Source organism: Trachurus japonicus, chromosome 11, assembly GCF_045865225.1.
Source record: "Trachurus japonicus isolate A0001 chromosome 11, Traja_1.0".
NCBI lineage: Eukaryota > Metazoa > Chordata > Actinopteri > Carangiformes > Carangidae > Trachurus > Trachurus japonicus.
Genome location: NC_140917.1, coordinates 16,416,988 through 16,436,567, shown reverse-complemented (window position 1 = coordinate 16,436,567; position 19,580 = coordinate 16,416,988). Strand labels below are relative to the sequence as shown.

Genomic DNA, 19,580 nt, shown 5'->3' with positions numbered 1-19,580 from the left:
ATTCCATCCAGTTTCTTTTCTCTTTCGTGCGGAGGTGCAACTCGGGGAAGGATCACATGAAGCTTGCATATCGAGTGGGAGAGGGAGACAGGAAGGGAGGGGGAGGAGAGAGAGAGAGAGAGAGAGAGAGCGTTAGCTGACTGTGTAGTGAATGCAGGGAGTAGACAAGCAGAGCGATTCTGACAGGCTGTGTCTGCACAGTTTGTTCTCCAATAGGCCCACACAGAGTCACCAGTGGGGCGCACACACGCAAGCACGCGCTCGCAAACACACACCAATCCGAGCCGCTCGCTTCCTATACGTGCACGCACACACTGTCAGTCTCTTTCACACTCGCGCACAAAACGCTGTTGCACACAGTGTGTTGCAGGCTTACCCACAAACACGCACAGACGCACTAATAGTACACACACGCACACACACAAGCGAGAAGAGAGGCGAGCCAAAGCGGAGGAAAAGGGCTTGGTTTTTAACGCGTTCCTCCCGAGGCCTCAGTGCTAGGGAAATGGAGCTATCATGACAAGGGATGAAAGAGCAACAATGGTTTCATCACTTTTCCTCATGTTCCACTGCACCGTGAAAAAGAAGCTTCTAGCGTTCTCATCCGCCCGTTAGGGAAAACATGCCGCGTTTTATACCGAGAGGAGAGGCTCGGATGTGAGTGAGTGAGTGAGTGAGAGACATGGAGGGAGAGAAAGCATCCTCTCTCAGCAATCAATAAACCGCACAAACCCATATTGTTGATACATCAGCAGGAGATATTGACCATTTTGATGGACCAAAGACAATAGCGTGTATTGATCTTGAAAATGTCCCTGTGTTCTGTTGCTGTTTATCGACACTGTCCCTCTTTACTCCTCCTTTTTCTTCTTCTCCTCTGGTTCTGCTGTCCTCGTGTCACCCCTGTCGGAGCCCTACACCTTTTTCCTCTCTTTTTTACTGTCTTTGTTTTCCATCTCCTCTTCCTGCTTGCTTTCTCTCTCCTGTTCACCTTCCCACACCACCATTAACCCAGACCACCACCACCACCAACCCACATCTCTATCCTCCCTCACACCACATCCTCTTGTCTATACACTCTTGTATCTCCAGTATATGTCTCTCTCTTCACTTTGTGATCTCTATTCGATCTCTATGTATGGTTTGCTTTTTTTGTCTCTATATTTTATATTGTGCGTTGTCAGCGACGGGGACTGGCAGCTAGCAGGATTCAGAACTGATGTAAACAAAAACCTCCTTTCTTCTGTTTCTTCTCTCATCTCACCTTCTCCTTGTCCTCTCCCTCGCTCCACCAGGGTGCAGTGATCACGCCAGCCATGGACCACACTATGTCCATGCAGCCTGCCAGCATGATGGGCCCTCTCACCCAGCAGATGAACCATCTGTCCCTGGGCACTACAGGAAGTGTGAGTGCTCTTCACTGTGCCACAGTGAGACACACTGTATGTGACACAGACAGCCAAACACAAGCCTGTATAGTGGCCATAATGCAGATGAGGGCATGTGTTGAGACGGTTTGTTTACACTTGCACTCCAGTTGTTTTTCACAGTTTCACATTTGACATCTCCCTTTAAACTTGACTTGAAATAGCAAAGTCATTAAAAAAATGCTCCAGTACAATGAATCAATCAATCAAAGCAGGACGGGTCTGCTCTTTTAGAAAATAAGATGTAATTTTATATAATTTTCACTGCTTCTCTCAATATTTTACCATTAATATTGGAGGCGCACTAAACTATTCCATCCTAATGTGTTACTTCCTAGACTCATAAGTAAACTGCTGTAAATGCTGCTTAGCTGTTTTCATTATACCTCTCCAACAAGGCAAAAGATTTGAAAGCATCCGTCCATCCACTCTCAGGAGTTGAGAAAGAAAGCGGCAGGTGTCTGTTACACTGCAGGTATGGGTCAGGAGGAGCACATGGAGGCCTTTTATCTTTAGGGAACATTGTTCATTTAGTTCGGAAACAAAGTACACATTGAGTAAAAGGTGGATTTTACATTTCCTTTTCAAGAAAGCCAAGCGTTCTTAGGCTGTCGCCACATGTGCTCTGCCATGAAGCTGCCGTATCATTTGTTTTACACTGCATGCATTCACTGCCAGACACTGAGAGAGCATATTTCCTCCCTGATCTTCCACATTAAACAGATTTCCTGCGAAGCTTAACAGTGGGACAGGGCCCTCTGTTCTCCACCTTCCTCGCTTTCACCCTTTAATTTCTGTTTCTCCCTCACACTCTCTGTCTCGCTCACTCTCTAAATCACACATCAAATCTATTACTTCAGTACTTTTCCCTATTCCACGCACGCACGCACGCTTACAGTCACTGGCCCCTAAACCAGGAACTCCCTCCTGTTTCAGGATCAAGTCGACTTAGAGGTGTCACACGGTTCTGAAGCCTGACTTCCTGCCCTAACCCTGCTGCCCGGGGGCAGGCAAGCAGGCAGCTTTGCTCCAGCACTACCTTTGATCTGAGTGTGTCTGCGTGTGTGTTTGTGTGTGTGCATGATTGAAACAGTGCCGTATTGTACAGTTACCCATGTGTTTCCAGGTGAGCTGTCAGCGACTGTGACTGCATGTTGGCTCTGTCAGGAATGCCCCCTCCCTAATCTGCTCCAGCTGTGCTAACAACCAGGATTAGAGACAGGCTAATCTATGATGATGGCCTCTGATGTTTGATGGGTTGTATTATAGGAGAAAATGGGTTAAGACACTCTCTCTCCTTTTTTTTCACTTCTGGTTTACTCTCTGTGCCTCTCCCCTTTCTGCCTGCTTAGCTTTCCCGAGGCAGTGTGCTGTGTAGCATAACTTTTCTATGGCTGAGCTGCACACACGGCATGCCACACTTGATCATCTCTGGGAATTGAGACATGTTTCCTATAAAGCTGATTCCTAAGCCAGATGTGAGAGGCCTTTCATACTGCCTGATTGAGAAAGGCTGTAAAAAAAAAAAGGGGTTAGGAACCAGCATCTGTAACTATCCGTGTAGTAAACTGGACTGGACACCACATATTCTCAGAGCACATTCCTCAAGCGCACACGCATGTGGTGGAGTTGTTTTGATTGCCCCCGCTGGTCACATGACGTAACCTTTGCCACAGAAGAGCACCTGCCATGAGCAGCTTTCTCCAAAGTCAACAACTTATCTTGAGGAGAAGCCACACCTCAGAATACTCTTGGCTGTTCCCGAGCTCTCTGCGGCTGTTTGTGTATGGCTGTGGCTTCCCTCCTCTCTCCAAGAAAAGAACCAAATGTACCCGGTCCGCCCCAAAAAGCTGCGACACTGGTGTGGCAACCATGGCTTTTCCGAGAACGCCGTGTTATTTTTGTGCCGTTGGTGAGCACGGATAGGCACGGAGGGGTTTTTGGCCTGTTGAAAAAGAGCAGGAAGGAAAACCTCGCCTCGTAATGAGGAAGCGTGGATCGGTGCCGTCTGATGGTCACTCCTCTGGAATCTAGCCGCTTCGCCAGAAAATGTTGTGTTTTCAACAACTGCTATAGTCGCCCTGCTCAGCCAGTTGGTCTGTCTTGAACAACTTGAGTACAGAATGCTAAAGAACCTGGGGCTCAGTGTTTATGGATGGCAACACATAAACATGCCATCCATGCTCCCCACTGATTTATTTTACCCTGTTTGCTGCATATTGCGCTGTTACTGATTTATTTACTATGTTACAGCTCTCACCACTTAACAGGAGTCTATCTGTCACGCCTTGTGTTCACTCTTCCCTGTTAGTCGCTGTCTATGTGAGGCTGTGCTCAAACCCTGTTTGTCATTTTAGTATCTGTGACGGTGTGTATGTGTTTGCACATACTGTACGTTAGTGTCTGTGTGCGTGCGTGTGCGCGTGTGTGTGAGCGACATAGTGTTTGACATGACAAGAGGTGACCTTCCCTCTGTGTTCTCCATCCTATTCCTGTCATGGTGTGTAGAACCCAGGTCTCTGTTGTCATGGTGACAGAGATGATTGACAGCTTCTGTGTCCCTGGAAGACAGATTTGTGTGAAGCACTTTCCTCTATTATCTGGGCTGTTTCCCTTGTTTGTTTTTTTTCTATGGGGAGGCATATGTAGGCTACAGCATGTTACTCTGCATTTCCTTAACTGTGCATGGCTATATTTACCCTTTACTCACTTAGGGAAGTTGACTGAGCGTGCACTCTCCTCTCCCGGAGCTTCACATTCAAGCAGTAGCACATGTTGACACCTGGGTGAGCGCTGGCACCACTGAGCAGTCAGGTCTTAGCAGGACCTTGAAAGTAATTGTTCAGGGAGGTACAACCTTTCATGGCATTTTTGAATTTTACATTTTGAATGTGTTTAAGAGCCTGTGGCTAAGAACTCTGGTGCAAGAACTGGACACTCTTGAATAAGTTTTATTCCTCTGATATTGAAATTCGTGAGCTTAATTTAAACTTTGTCTTGTGAAATAAGAACTTAATTCTGAATTCAGATTGTATTTTCTTAGTTCTTATGCAGCAGACTCTGGAGTGCACTCAGACCTTGTGCCTGAGCCAATAAAGAAGTACAGCGGTAATGACATTTCAGGCTTATACATCCGTCTTCCATGGTACAGGGTGGGTGTGTGCTGCCTAATTTAGGTTTCTAAAGGAAGACCTTTATAGTATTTTAGCTTTTCTTAAGGCTAAAATACAAGCCAGTCTTAAAGAAAAAAAACACTGACTATTTATTTAATGTGAAAGGTGTCACTCACAGTGACAAACCCACAGACAGTTGTCAATCAACTCTTCAGAGCATTTTAGTGTCTTTCAGCTTAATGCTTTGATTTCACCCCTGTTACTATTTTAGTTCCATCTCTCCATTGTCAATCTTTCCAGCAGCAGATATTGTTCACTGGTGAAGGTAGTGGAGCATTTTGCACCTGGAGAAACAGAGATTTCTGTTAAGAGTTGGAGACCAAAACAGGGCTGAAAGGGAAATCAATAGTGGATAGTAAATAGGGAACTGTTGGCTAACTGTTCACTATATCAGATTTTAGGGTGATCACAGCTTGTTCCTCTGCCCTGAAGTGGATACTAACATCAATCAATACTGCTTTAAAAAATACCTTGAACTTGACCGTTAGGGGTTTTTGTTGTGGTTGTTTTTGTTCTATTTTAACTTTCTGCCTTTCGCTCATGCATCACAATAAATGCAAACTCACTCAAAAAAGGAAAAAAGCTCTAGTGGGTAAAACTGAAATTAAAAATAGTAGCTAAATATTAAAATAGTAAAATGTTAAACAGTAAGCCTGATGATAGGAAGTGATTTAACAGCTGACACTGATTTTGCCAGTGTAAATCTCTTCAGGCAGAGTGCTAACAAAGCCTACGGGCCGAGACATGGAGTTTTTTTTTTTTTTTTCCTCGTGGTGAAGTAATATAGCACTGTGATTCACAGCCGCCGGTGTGCAGCTCCAATAGTTCCCTTCGTGTAGGATCCCCACTGCTAAGATCAATAGTCATCAGAGCCCATCCCCACGCTGCTCTGCCATTAATAACCTACACTGAATAGCTGGATGCTCCTGCATTGACCAACTGTTATCCTCCACCTTGCAGCCGATGCGACAGAACAGCATGTCAACACAGAGGGAATAGATGGATAGATGTGGAGACTGAGTGACGGACAGAGAGGGTTGATGATTTATTTGGACATTTAAGCATGCTAACGTGCTGTGCTACGTTCCACCAGCGCCAGAAATCCTTGTTCATGTGGAAAGCTGATTGCAGAGAGTAAACTGCCCCATCACACTTGTACCTACCAAACATAAATTGCTTTTTATATTCCACCGTGATGCAGAGGCCCAAACCACTGTGGTACCAGAGCGGCTCAGTCTATATTCTATGGATTTTCATCCTGGGCATCGCTGCATTGCGTAGCGACTGTATATTGTAGTTATCGGTGTGTGTCATGGAGAGTGATGGTGGAGAGGAAACTTAAGGAGTCTACTCACACCAGCCTCGTTAAGGAACTATTCAGTCTTCCCCCTTCATCAAACATACACACGCACCATCTGCTTCCGTCGCAGGTGTGTGTGTGCGTGTGCATAGATATGTATGTGCAGCTGAGTGTGTGACTGCGACAGTGAAACACCATTTATTGCCAATTAGGGATGCTTTATATTGCCCAAACCTGTCCCCTGACTATGGACAGGGAAGTATTAAAAGAGTTGAAATTGGACAAAAATCATCTTTATCACCATAGCAACCCAATTCACTGTAGCCAGACTTGACATCCGTGTGACTTGTCACAGCAGCGAGTGCAGAAAAGTGCCCTGCTCGACCTGCCACATTAAATAGGTTAACTAATGGTTATGGTAGACGAAAAAATCTTATCTTATTAAATTTTCTTGTTAAATCTAATTTAAATTCCTTTTGCAGTCCTGCAGAGAAATATAACATTTCAAATGGACATTCTCCTTTGACAGGGAGATTTTGATATTGCTAATTATCTCCTGCCTCCCTTCATTTGCTTTCATGCAGCCCTCACAGGTGAGTTGGCTGAATAAGTTAATGGGGAGGGGAGGCGAAGACAAAAAGTCACGAAGAAAATTGGTATGCATGGTTTAGATTCACCAGGGAGAAGGTCACTTCAACAATCTGATAGGCCCTTTTAGACGATAGCAGGCTGAGAGAGAGGAGGGGGTGGGGTGGGGGGGGAGTGACAGGAAGGTGAGAGGGAAGAAGGGATGACACGGGGAGGTAATGTGGTAATGTGTCAGGAAGTCTGGATATGGTGCCTCGCCCCGTCCTGAGTGTCACAGCCCTGAAAGTGTGATAACCTTAAATCCACACACACAGGAACACACACAAGCATCCATCCCGGGGCATCCTCCTGGCCATGTGTAGCGACGGTGGGGGAGTTAATCACCCATGTCCATGGCCTTTAGCTGCTCTCATTAGCGGTGAGCGGTGGAGCCGTACCCGATCCATTAGCAACGCTGCCGGTAATGACACTTCACCAGCACTGCCGGGCCCACAGCCAAGAAAGGCTCCGCAGCCCGGCACAACCCCTCCATTACTGCCTCCTACTGCATATTGCCGCCACGCTTTTTAGCACTGGCAGGGGGACTGAGAGGCAAAGGGGAAAAAATAAGACAGAAAGAAAGGGATTGTACTTCCCTTTTTCCTTGGTCCGGAAAAGCAGCAGGAAGATGAGGAGAGGCGGAGAGGCAGCTCGGTGGCTTTTATCTGGGATCACATCCGCTGGCGCTGTACTGCAGCATTATCGTTCCAAGCTTCTTTGTCTTTGTTTGTCTTTCTCACACTCAGACACGCACGCACACACACACATACGCGCACATGCACAGACTCTATGCTCCCAACATGCCGCTGCACACGGGAGAGCACATACATCCATGTGCACAGTTGGACAGACAAATAGTGATAAGTCATCTTTTATGCACAGGCATGTGCTAATTAAAAAGAAGAGCACACACTGGTAAATCAGGCTCATACCGGCACACATGTTCCCCATCTCTCTCACACTCACACACACACACACACACACCAACCACTCCATACATTCACAGCAAGTCTCAGAAAAAGCCCCACGGAAGTGCTGTGTCTTCATTCATATTGCATGTGAAAGCCCTGTGGCTGTCATGTAACCAAACCTGTGTCACATCTGTAAAATGGCCTTCATGGAGCGAGCTAGCATCCAGTTAAAAGCCAGAGCAGGCATGACTAAAGGAATATAGGCCACAGAAAACAGACCTCCTGTTTTCTCTTTCCTCTCGCTCCCTCTTTCTCCCCTTCCTTCCCTTCAGCTTTCTTTCTTTTTTTTCTTCTTTTTTTAATTTTTTATCTTCTCAGTTGTGGCCTGGTGCTATTGCCTGCCTGTGAAGTCTTGGTGGAACAGCAGGACGTCTCTTCCTCCTTCTCCTCTGTCTCACATGCTCTCTCATCTGCTCTGCTCTGCTGAGCGTGCACACATATTCTCTTAGCGCCCTCCAAAGGATGCTGAGGGCACAGCAAGCTCCTGTTCCCGATGGCTTCGGGGATTAATTGCACTGAGAAGAGACTTGCAGGGAATTGTAATATCAGTGTTTGAAAAGTGTTTCTTGTCTAATATTGGATTGGGATTTGGTGCTCTAATGTGTGCAGCAGGAATTTTCATGTGCGAGGCCTTTGATGTGAGTCTTTTGTTTGTGTTTCAGTACATGACTGCTGCAGCTGCCGCGGCGCCTATGCAAGGGACCTACATTCCCCAGTACACTCCTGTGCCTCCAACAGCCGTCCCTGTCGAAGTAAGACCCACACACATGCACACAGCACTCGCTAACAGTCAAGAAGCTGTTGTGTTCATGTTGAAACACATGTATCTACCTGTTTAAAAGGTCTGACACTAACCCTAAGGAGGACAACATTCCCACTGACGGCTCACTCACTTATACCCTCAAGCAATCACTCCATCATTTGTAAATGCTGCTCACTGCAACAGAGCAGAGCCGTCATTAAATAGACAGATTACATTTGAAGCGTGCTGTAAATTGCTCTTATTCTCTCCAAACAAATGGCCTCGCACCGGCAGCAAATAACAAGGATGAAAACTGCAAGCAAAGCTAGATGAGTCAGAAGTTTTATAGTATTTGGGAAAGACATTTGAAGTGCAATGCAGACTTTGTCACTTCTTCGGAGGCTGTCTGAGGCTCCTGGCAGGTTCGGGCAGCCCAGCCTGAGAAATGATGAACGTGGAAAGCAGGCAGGCAGGCAGGCAGGCAGGCCAGCGAGGAGAGGAGAGGAGAGGAGAGGAGAGCGGGCTGGCTGTCTGGCGGCTGACAGTGTGGTCGTATTCAGATGGACTATCAGTCGTGTATCAGATGACAGGAGCTGAAGTGAGACACAGTGCCAGCGGTGCTGTCTCTCTCTCTCTCTCTCTCTCTCTCTCCCCCCCTCCCCACAGCCGGTTCGGGCTGGTAGGTAGCTGGAACACACACACATCCGTCAGCCATGGAGCTCTGGTTAGCCCACCAGCCACGGACAATGACAGTTTCGCCTGACAGACCCATTAGTCGTTCACACACACACACACACACACGCACATCCCCTCGTCAGAAAGTTGCAGTCTTCTTCATGAAGGAGTTGGACAGAGGAGAGAGATGTAGTTGTAGTGTAGCCCACGGCGTCTCTTACCTATTTCATCCTCGCCGTCGTCCTCTCAATGCCAGCGTCGGCAGCGGGGCGTATATCACCGTATCAGCCCGTATCTGGAGGGCTGATGTATGGACAAGGTGGAGTATCCTTGAGAGCTTGTTAAAGGTGATTGAGATGACTCAGTGATGGGGCGCTATTGGTAATGCTCAACACATAAAAAGGCTAAGAGGTAGTTGTGATGAATTCAGTGCACACAGCCATCTTTAAAGAAGTCCTTACACCGACGACATTGAGGTGAAACTCTGCGACCAATACAGCACATTCTGTTCTTCTGTATCCTGCAGTATATTCAGCTGCCGTACACAAATCCCTCTGCAATGTCAAACCGCTGCAAGATGTCATTTCTCTCTTTGGTCTGCTTTCTAATGTTAATATTTTGTTTCCATTATCCCTTTAATATGTCCCTGTTGTTATTTGTTAGTTTAAAAACAAATGTTCTTTACAGATTTTAGTGCTTAAAACTAAATTAAACTATATTTAACGACTCATTTCATTGCACAACATCTACTGTAGTACTGCATAATTATTTTATATACAGCTGTTTGGTTTTCATCTGAACATATGCTTGTGTTGACAATTTTAACTTATGGTTATAATGAATATACATACTCATCTACACAGCATGGGTTTATTTTTACTCTCAAATCTCAGTCTCTTCTCAGGGTTTTACAATGTGTTCAACATAAGGGACCTTTTATTCTCAGTTTAGGCAACGAAAAATCTCCTCAAAAAAAGTTTAAGCGGGGGAAAAAAACCCTGAAGACAAGTTACAGAGGACAGTTCCCTTTTCCAGGACGAATAGACATGCTCTGGTACAGATGTACAGTGTGTACAGAGCAGACAGACAGAAGAAGGCTTTTACTCTATACAGTCACATACTGTACTTTTCAGCAGGATGTTACAAGCACTGCAGGTAGATGCTCGTTAGCGTTGGGAGCTGACACATTTCCTCCCGTGTGTGTCCTCAGGGAGTGGTAACGGACGCCTCCCCCCAGACAGTGGCTCCCTCATCACAGGAGGTGGCTGGCCAGCAGCAACAGATCCAGGTGGACAGTGCTGCCGACCATGTCCCTGCTTACTCATACCAGTCCAAGTAAGTCCAGCAGGTCAGCGATATCCACCTTTCAGACACTTAACCATTAAAGAAAATTAGCATTAATCTTAAATGGAAAGTACTAAGCACTGGCAATATGACAGTACAGTACTTACCATGAGATGTAGTTGTTCCAAGTTATCAATGCCTTTAATTTCTCTGGGTGTGCTGTGTCATGTTTAGGTCATGCAATGAGGTATTTCTGTTTATTTGTTGGGTATTTAATTTTCCAGATTAGACATCCTTATTTTCTTCATTATAATATCCCAGTTGGTTTTACAGAAACCTTTACATATGACAATATATATTGTGTATTTTTTTGTTCTATAAAATGACATGATACTCATGGATGGCTCATGATACCTCACTCATGAGGTAATTTATAAATCCTTTTCAGATAGGTGTTTTACAGTAGACAAGCTTCCTGCCTGTGAGGTATTGGTTGATGTGTGATATCATCATCATCATCATCATCATCATACAAAACTGTGTGATGTTTTTTAAATTACAAAGGCAGTCAAACGGCACGGTACCTGTCTTTGACAAATGTTTTTTTGTTTGGTTTCACAGTATTTAATACCCGTCTAAAAATGAAATAAAATGAGAGCACTAAGAAACACAGCGCTGTTATAAAAATGAATCATATTAGTCCTGGCAGCTGTTGTCATTTCCTCGTCATTCTGCCAACGCTTTTTTTTTTTCTTTTTTTTTGCCTCTGACCTGCTCACAACTGTTTAACATGCTGAATTTTGCTTCAGTCCTCGGACTGGGCTGTCAGCTGTCAGCTCTATTGCTCTTCTGTGTTTGTAATATTGTGCTTTGATTACAATTGCACACCCGCTCTCTCTCTCTCTCTCCCCCCTCCCTCTCTCTCTTCATCTTTCCACCCCTTCCTCTGTTTTCTTCTCTTTCATCAGATAGCAACGGCCTGAGCGAATGTTCCTGTGACAGCGTTGCCTTGAGACAGAAGGTGGCTGCACTGTGAATGTGAGGAAAAGAGAATAGAAAGAGATTGCTTCCAGATTGCCCAGGCACCAAAAAAGAGACACTTTTTTCATTTCCTACCTGGCCTACGAGAAAAAAATAAAGAAAAAAGAAAAAGAAAAACGCGAGAAGAAGGAGGAAAAGAGTGCTGAGGAAGGGGATGGGAAAATTGCTGGGCACAGTGCAAAGAAGTGAAATTGTTTAGTCTGAAATCCTGCCTGAAGGGCCGGGCTGAAGCTTGAAAAGTTTCTCAAAGAAAATTCTCAACCAATTTAAAAAAAGTAAAAAAAAAAAATTTAAAAAAAGGAAAAGAAAAAAAAAACAATAAGAAAGAAATTTAAAAAATGACAAAAAAAAAACAAAAACAAACGTTGAATGCGCAGGTAGGTGATGAAGTTTATTTTGTAATTAGAAAAGGGGAGTCAAGTTTGAGATACACACAGAGATTGTCTTCCTCAGATATTAAGCTACAATTTCTTTTCACTCTTTTTTATGTTCTAGTGTTAAATTTTAGTTTTCTAGATATATTCAAAAACAAAGTGTTTTTTCTTTCTTGAATCTTCATGGCCTTAATTTGAAGGGCGCCAGAAACTTTTTACAGAGTTAAACTCTGACGTCTGGTTAGGAAAAAAAAAAAAAAAAGCAAACAAAATCAGTCTCTTGGACCACTTGGAGGGTACAAGACACTGGGTGAGTTGTTCTAAAGAGGAAAAAAGAATCTATCACATAAGCTGTACAGATTTAATAGAGAAGAGCTTTTTTTCTTTTCTTCATTAGAAGAAAACTTTGATAATTATTATGTCAGAGGTAACTAAGTGTCAGAAGAAAACAAAATGTCTGTTGGGGAAAAAGACTTGGGGGCGGGGGGGGAGATGAAGCTCTGAAGAGATTTTTCACAATGAGGAAAATATGAAAACATAAGGAAACATGCTGCACTGTGGATGCAGTCTGTTGCAAATGCTGAACTTGTTTTTATTATCATAATTATTATTTTACATGGCAAAGTTGCTGTCAATGACATTAGTGCTTTTTATCTGCCACATTTTACCTTTTTTATGAGCTTTAAGATGTTTTTAGCCCGCTTTGCTTGTCACACTGCAAAAAGAAAAAAAAAAGGAGAAGAAAAAAATTATAAAATGAACAAAAAAAAGAAAAAAAACTACGGAAAAATTCTGGCAGTGAAATAAAAAAAAACAACAGTAGATTCAGTAGGAGCTTACGGTTTAAACCAATCAGTGCAAAAGCAATAGAAGAAATTGTTGACAATTTCTGTAGTCTTTCCTAGTTGTGGATCAAATGCAGCCCATGGATGGCCATTTTTATACCAAAGATGAAGAGACACTCTGAACCAGAGTTTTGTTTTGTTTTTGTTTTTTCTTTTGTTTTGTTTTTTCCTTTTCATTTTTCAGTTTGATTTTGTTGTTGTTGATGTTGATGTTGTTGTTGATGTTAATGTTGATATTGTTGTTGTTGTTGTTGCTGTTGTCGTTGTTTTTTATTTGACCTTGATGGCCGGACCAGTCCTTACTATCCTTCTTTACATCTTCTGTTCACCGGGTTTAAGCTAATTTTCTACAGTTGTCCAAACTGTCGCCGATACACACACACACACACACACACACACACACACACACACACTGTACTGTATGTACACATCCATGCACACACTTATTTCATACACGCCCTTCAGACAGTATTTAAATGTGTAATGCAGCTGGTGGCAGCCCTACCAAAACTCTTTATTTCTTCCTCTCCTCCTTTTCTTGTTTTTTCATTTCTTTGTATGTCTCATCACTTTTAACGATGCTTTCGCACACCGTGGGTGCATTCCACCTCTCTCTCTCTCTCTTTCTCTCTCTCTCTCTCTCTCTCTCTCTCTCAGATCCTGCAGGGAAAACTTTAGGAAAACAGATTTTGGGAATGTTGCTTGCTACGCTCCGTGGTCTTGGATGCATTGCTTCCAGCTTTGTACTCTTAGTGATTTCTGTCCTCAGTCTCTTTATCTCTTTGATTCAGCCGTAACTAACTCAACCATTTCTCAGCGTACTGAGCTTCAAGAGTTGAACTGGGAATCTCCCCGCTGCTGTTTGACCTCATTTTAATCCCCGTCATGTCGACATCACCAAATCTAGGCCACATTTTGGAGTGTTTATCTGCTGAGATTACCAGATGAGTGGTGTTTTATGCATATTGTACATCAGATAAGTTGCTAATTACAAAAAATATATATTTTGACATCTGTGGCAATGATTGCATAAACTTATTGGCACTGACCCAATGTTCGTGTGTGGCAGCCAAAGACTATTTAAAAAACTGTTATAAGTGCTTAAAGGAATAGTTTGACATTTTTCGGAAATGCTTCTCTTTCCACGAGTTTGATGAGAGGATTGATCGATGCTGCTGGTTAGCTTAGCTTAGCACAAAGACTGGAAACAAGGGGGAAAACGGCTCTGGCTCTGTCCAAAGCTAACACATACTCACCTTCCAGCACCTCTAAAGCTCAGTGATTGACACATTATACCTGGTTTGTTGAATCCATACAAAACAGTGAAATAATGACACTATTTGGTTTCATTGGGAGTTATATTCCTGGCGAGGTGCAGTGACTTCCTGGAGTTTTGTCATATTATTTGAGAGCACAGACTCCAGGAAATTACTTTTGAATAAATGTCACACTATTCCTTTTAAAACACTTTTTAAACGGAGACAGAATGATTTTTACATCTGTGAAGCAGGAGACTTTGCTGTTTGTATTGTAAGACAGCCATCACTGCATGACACTAACAAGGATGAAGTGTGTTCAGAGGCTGGAGAGGGGCTGTCTGTCTTTAAACATCCCCCCCGATCAATTGCCCGGTGAAAGCTGCGGAGGTCAGCACACCTGCGGGAACTAACTAGACTCCTCACCGGCCATAACAACATGTTGATGGCAGCTCCCTCCTCGACCCCACCACTGAGTGTCAGTTACACCCCTGCTTGTCCCAATTTGTTGCACAAACCACCCCCCGACTCATCTTATCCGGTCTTTCCATCTCAGAGCTGCACAAGGCTTTTTTCGATGACTTCATCTCTGAGGATTGTCCCCGAAGAAATTGCCTGTGGGACAGCAGCCATTTCTGCCCCCATTACAGCAGCCTGTGTGTGTCAGGAGCACTGTGTGTCTGCTCTGTTCGCTCACGCCCGCCTGCTCTGACCCAACCATGGTGCTCCGCCACTAAAAAGACCCCTGTTTTTTCGGGGAGAGAGGGGGTGGGTTCCTTGCTTCACTGGCACCATTAATGTGCCAAGGCCAAGCCAGGCTCCTTTGCTCTCATTTTCCCTCGCTGTCATTCTCTCCCTCTTCCCCCTCTCTCCTGCTCTCTCTCTGAGGTTTCTTCTCTTTATTGGATGGTGCAGAAGCAGAACCACAAACCAATTTCAGTCACTCTCGCAATGAGGCTTGACGGGCCCAATTTGTCTCCCTCCGGGGCAATAGGATCCACTCCAGTGTCCCTCAAAAGGCCCTTTTCTTCCAAACAGAGAAGGAGCTTTTTGTTTGGTGACAATTGCAATTGAGCTCACGCAGTTAATGTGACTCATTCAAATCGAAGTCCGGCGCTGCGTTTTGGGACGAGTTGGCGTGTTGTGCACATTACAGGCAAGCTACGTCATCGTGCGTGGCGAAGCTTGTAACGAACAATCAAATTGTACATCGAGTGCCTTCCTACAAAGCTTCCAAATGATTCCAAATTATCGAGGTGATAGTTAAAAGAAGCAAAGCACATGGGAGAGCGTGTTAAGGAAGGTGTGCTGAAGAAACGCCTCACACAATATCAAAGCTACTCTATGGTGCTAAAGAGGAAGCTGTCTCGGGCTTGTGCCTTCATTGTGTCCACTGATCTCTGTGACGAGCTGGCCACTGTTGATCACTTTGCCGTGACCTCGCTCTTTGTGGGCGGCCTGTCCACTTGAAAACACACAAAAGAAGCAGGGACGCAGGTTTCTTGTCTGGCACTACACTCTCAAAGCCATACATACGTCTCTTCTCCACGGTAACACTGTACATACCTGCTGTCCGTTCTCGTCTTCCATCCAACCAACGGAGGTGAAGAGCCAAATGTGTCATTCAAGCTGTCTCTCAGTGATAATCCAGCTATTTATTGTCCAATCAAATCAACACCTGCCCTTTCCCTTTCATCTGATCTGCCACTCAGCAGCTGCTTTCACTTGCCTCAAGGCTATGATTCGCTCTTATCTCCCGATGAATAAGTCTCTGCCACATTACAGTCTTTAAAGGCTAACAGCTGACAAATGTTGGGCTTTAGAGCTCCCTGGACGTGCCCACACTGCTCATCTGTTCGCCATTGTTGCATGAACTCACTGTGTCTGAACCATTTTTAAACGACTGAGCTGCTACACTATAACTTAACCAGTTTTAAGCTAGTATGTGTGTGTCTGAACGTGTGTGTGTGTGTGTGTGTGCGTGAGGAGTTGTTCTACTCGACGGTTCAACTTGTAGTAAGGTTATGAATACAGCATAGCTACAACCGAGTTCTCTAGACTTTTACAGCTGCTGTTTTATAGAGTACTGAAGACATTTTTGAAGCTTAATAGGACTCATAATGCAGGAGTTGCACATCAGAGAGCAGATCGTCCTACAAATGGCCTGAGATTCAATAGTCATGGCATTAGGGGAAATAGGATTACAAATAGTCAAGAGATTATGGGAAGAAATGCACAACAAAGACTATCAGCTCTATTTTGCTAATGGAGATTTTAAGAAAGAAAAAAAGATGTTAAGGCAAGTGTTTGCTCTTGGTGCACGGTACTAATATTTCACAAAGATTGGACAGATTACCCGACTGAACAAATAGAATAGAAATGGCTTTTTCTTAATAGCACAATAGCATAATGTACTTTTTCAGAATACCAATACCTTCATGGAAGTGTACAGAAGGCATGCCTGCAATTTTAAGGAGGCTGTGGCAGAAACGCCCTGCTCCCAGTCAGCCCATGTGTCAGCACAAACCAGAAGCCAGCCATGCCAGAGAGAGAGGGTGTGTGTGTCAGCGTGTGTGCATGAGAGAGGGAGGGAGGGAGAGAAAGAAGGAAGGAAAGAAAGAAAGAAGGAAGGAAAGAAAGAGAGAGGGGATCATTAGCTCATGTTGCCGGGCAGACGTGGTCATAGCCTGGAGTTTCTCCATCTTAGTGCAGCAGTATGTCCCCGCCACAGAATCCCAGGAGGTGACCAGCTTGACCCCTTGCTAATTAGCAACACACACACTCTTCCTGTCTTGCACCATCACACCTAGACTGTCTCTCTTTCTCTCTCTCTTGTTCTCTCTTCTTTTCTACAAAGTCACTCATCATTTTCCACCCCTTCCATGCTTGCATTTTATATTTAGTATACCTTAGCATTTCCCACTCAAAGTCACCTTCAGGAAAAAACATCAAAGTGAAAGACTCCAGTCTGTTGCTCTCTCGTCGTCCTGGAGACGTTTGGCCAGAGATCCAGGGAGCCCAGTTCATCTCATTGGCAGCACACAGGCTATGATTTGCAACATGAGATTTCGTCCTCCAATTAAAGTTTTGACATGTTTCACAAATCAAAACAAACGCCAGGCTTGTGATCCGGCGTGAGAATGTAAGAGAATACTTGATGAAAATGTCTGAAACATGTTGCTAACACCAGTTGCATTAGACATAGCCGTTTATGAAACGCTGCCCTGGATCATAGGTCAAATCATAGGACAGCAGATTGGCGTGTCATTCATATAGCTGCGTCTACCTGGGCCCGACACTCTCACAGTGTTAGGATGATCCTGTTTGGTCCTATCTGCTGCCATAGTTCCAGAAAGTAAAGTTTATGCAATCATTAAAACTTAGTACGAGCATAGTTTTGAGATTAAACATCTATCTGAAAATATCTCATAATATGGTAAATCTCACTCATCTGGTGCCCCAAGAGAGTCAAAATCACATGCTTTGAATTGTTTTCGGCTACTGTTTGAAGAAGGGAGAATGAAGGATGCTTTAGATAAAGAAAAATATGTGGGGAACATTTCAACATTTCATTCCCCGTCAGTTCTCTTTCGATAACTCACACACCCTCTACAAGGTAAATCTGATTTTCTGTGAGCTTACCTTCGCTCGGATCCCCGATAAATACAGATCTTGAGATTTTACCTACATTCTGATTTTCTCCAGTGTCAGTCTATCAAGGCAAGGTGCTTACTTCACTGCCTTTAAAAGAAAAAAACAGAGAAGAAAAGGAAAGAAAAAGTTTTCTCAATCCGTCCGCTACGCACCGTTCCTCTCAGTCACTGCCACCATCCCTAACTCTGACATGATTAGGAATGTCATTTATGTAGTGTGGCCTCCACGCTGTCACAGGAGGAAACTCATTAGATGTGTTACATGTCATACTCAGTTGCTGCGAGGGCTCTTGCAGATTCATCCTTTGTGAATGGAGTCGTAGCGGTTCCACATTGATTCCTGTGTGTTAGGAAAACAGTAGTTCAGAGTTACTCTCACAGCTTGTCTCTCACAGCAGAGTGTAAAGGAGAACCGTGGCTCAATAACTCATCACAGACCAGCGCTTACACACACACACATACGCACACACACACACACTCTCCACACACATAATGCAGTGGGAAAATTGCTCAAACTACCCCCCATAAGAGCGAGGCCCTGTGCTTTTTAATTGATGCTTCGGTCCACCTTTGATGAGAGCTATCGATTGGCCACACAACCCCAGGAGCGCAGTCAGTCAGTCAGTCAGCCAGCCAGCCAGCCAGCACACTCCTCATGGAGTTCAAACAGCTCCCTGAGAAATACGATTTCCAACAATGACTAGGAAATGGCCGACCAAATTGTTTAGAGATAGCCAGCACAGAAAGTGTGTTAGGCATGGGAGTCAGTTACCGGGTAAAAAAAAAAAAAAAAGAAGAAGAAGAGAGAAACTATTTATTAGGACAGCAGAGCGGTTTTTAATTTGGTTTTTGTTTGTTTTCTCTTTTTCTTGTTTCTGTTTCTTTTTCACTTTTTCTTTTGTTTCAGCGCCGAGGAGGACATGGTCACGCCTCGCACACGCTGCTCAGTGTGTGTGATCTTTGAGAAAACTATCTGTACATCTGTGGATGTTAGGATCTGACTTGGGTTTTATGAGTTGTTTTTTTTCTCTCTGATGAAGCTTTCAATAAAAAAATGTGGAAAAAAGCACCAAGGAGCACTGTTGTCTTTCAATCTGCATCACAAATGATTGTGTTTCATCACAGCGCGCTGTTTGCTTGCCTCAGGCCATTATTATGGAAACATTTATTATGCACCGAGCATCCTCTAAGGAACACACACACAGAGAACACACCATCTTTACTATAGCCTATTATCAATATGACTAAATTGCAGAGGGAAGCAAGAGGAAGCCCTATTATTATCATCCAGCCTGATGGCACCTGCTGCGTGTTGACCTTGGGCCCTCACATCCTCTCATAATTACAGCCTTTGCAAATGGATCTAATACCTCTCAATGGGATTTCTCCCATCACGGCCTCACACACACTTGATTGGGCGTAAAGTGGTCATAATCAAAGATGGAGGAGCCTGCTGGAGGAAGAAGTGGATCGATGGCAATCAATCTACCTCTTCACTCTCATTTAGGCCCAATCAATTGCTGTCCTTGTCACCTCCAAGGGACGCCTGTACTGTCAATACCACAGCTGCACAGTAGCCAAGTTTCCACTGCCTGAGACGTCTCTGCAAGGCAGCAAGGCTGGCACTTCAAGACAAAGGACGTCTTAATAGAGAACAATTGACTGGTCGGATTGGGCTGACTGGGTGTGCATGTGCACTTGGATGCACAGGATTTGGTCGTCAGGAGTTACAGCTTAATTTTTCCATCTGCTGATCTGTGACAGTGTGGAAGTGCCTCCATGCTCAAAAGAGATAACTGTCAGCAAGGTACATTTGCCGTAATTTAAAACATTTTACTGCTCTGAGAGACCTCTCCGTGGTGCCGTGGGTTTCTCCACTGCACACTGTATGGCTGCTTAATCTGGGGAAATGCACTGGGATCCTTTATTGAGTGAAATGCCACAGATTCAATCTCACTCCCTCAGAGCCAAGCAGCTTCCTTATCTGGACTCATAGAGATGTAGCAGCTGAGCACCACAAGGGTGCAGCATACCAACACAGATGTTATCTAGTGTGTGTATTTCACAGAGGAATGAGAACCCCTCCATACACACACGCGCACACACCACCACTGGATACAGATCAAGGACATCTCCACTGAGGGAAACTCAACACGACAACACAACCAGCCTCCCCATCAAGCGCCTGCCATCTGCCGTATATATACAAAGA

The 19,580-nt window shown here is 44.4% G+C and overlaps 1 protein-coding gene across 7 annotated transcripts in view; it reads left to right on the top strand.

Moving 5' to 3' along the window:
• The window catches only part of LOC146978555 (RNA-binding motif, single-stranded-interacting protein 3), a 260,610-nt gene extending 249,250 nt beyond the window's left edge, over positions 1 to 11,360 (top strand). For 4 of the 7 annotated variants that reach the window (XM_085791295.1, XM_085791297.1, XM_085791298.1 and 1 more), the window contains 4 exons: positions 1,296 to 1,406; positions 8,161 to 8,250; positions 10,126 to 10,250; positions 11,168 to 11,360. In XM_085791295.1, the coding sequence (XP_085647421.1) occupies positions 1,296 to 1,406; positions 8,161 to 8,250; positions 10,126 to 10,250; positions 11,168 to 11,171 (330 nt within the window). In that variant the 3' untranslated portion in view covers positions 11,172 to 11,360. Of the gene's footprint in view, positions 1 to 1,295; positions 1,407 to 8,160; positions 8,251 to 10,125; positions 10,255 to 11,167 lie in introns of those variants that run through there. The other 3 variants (XM_085791296.1, XM_085791301.1, XM_085791302.1) reach the window with 2 other exon arrangements.
• The last annotated feature ends 8,220 nt before the right edge of the window (positions 11,361 to 19,580 follow it).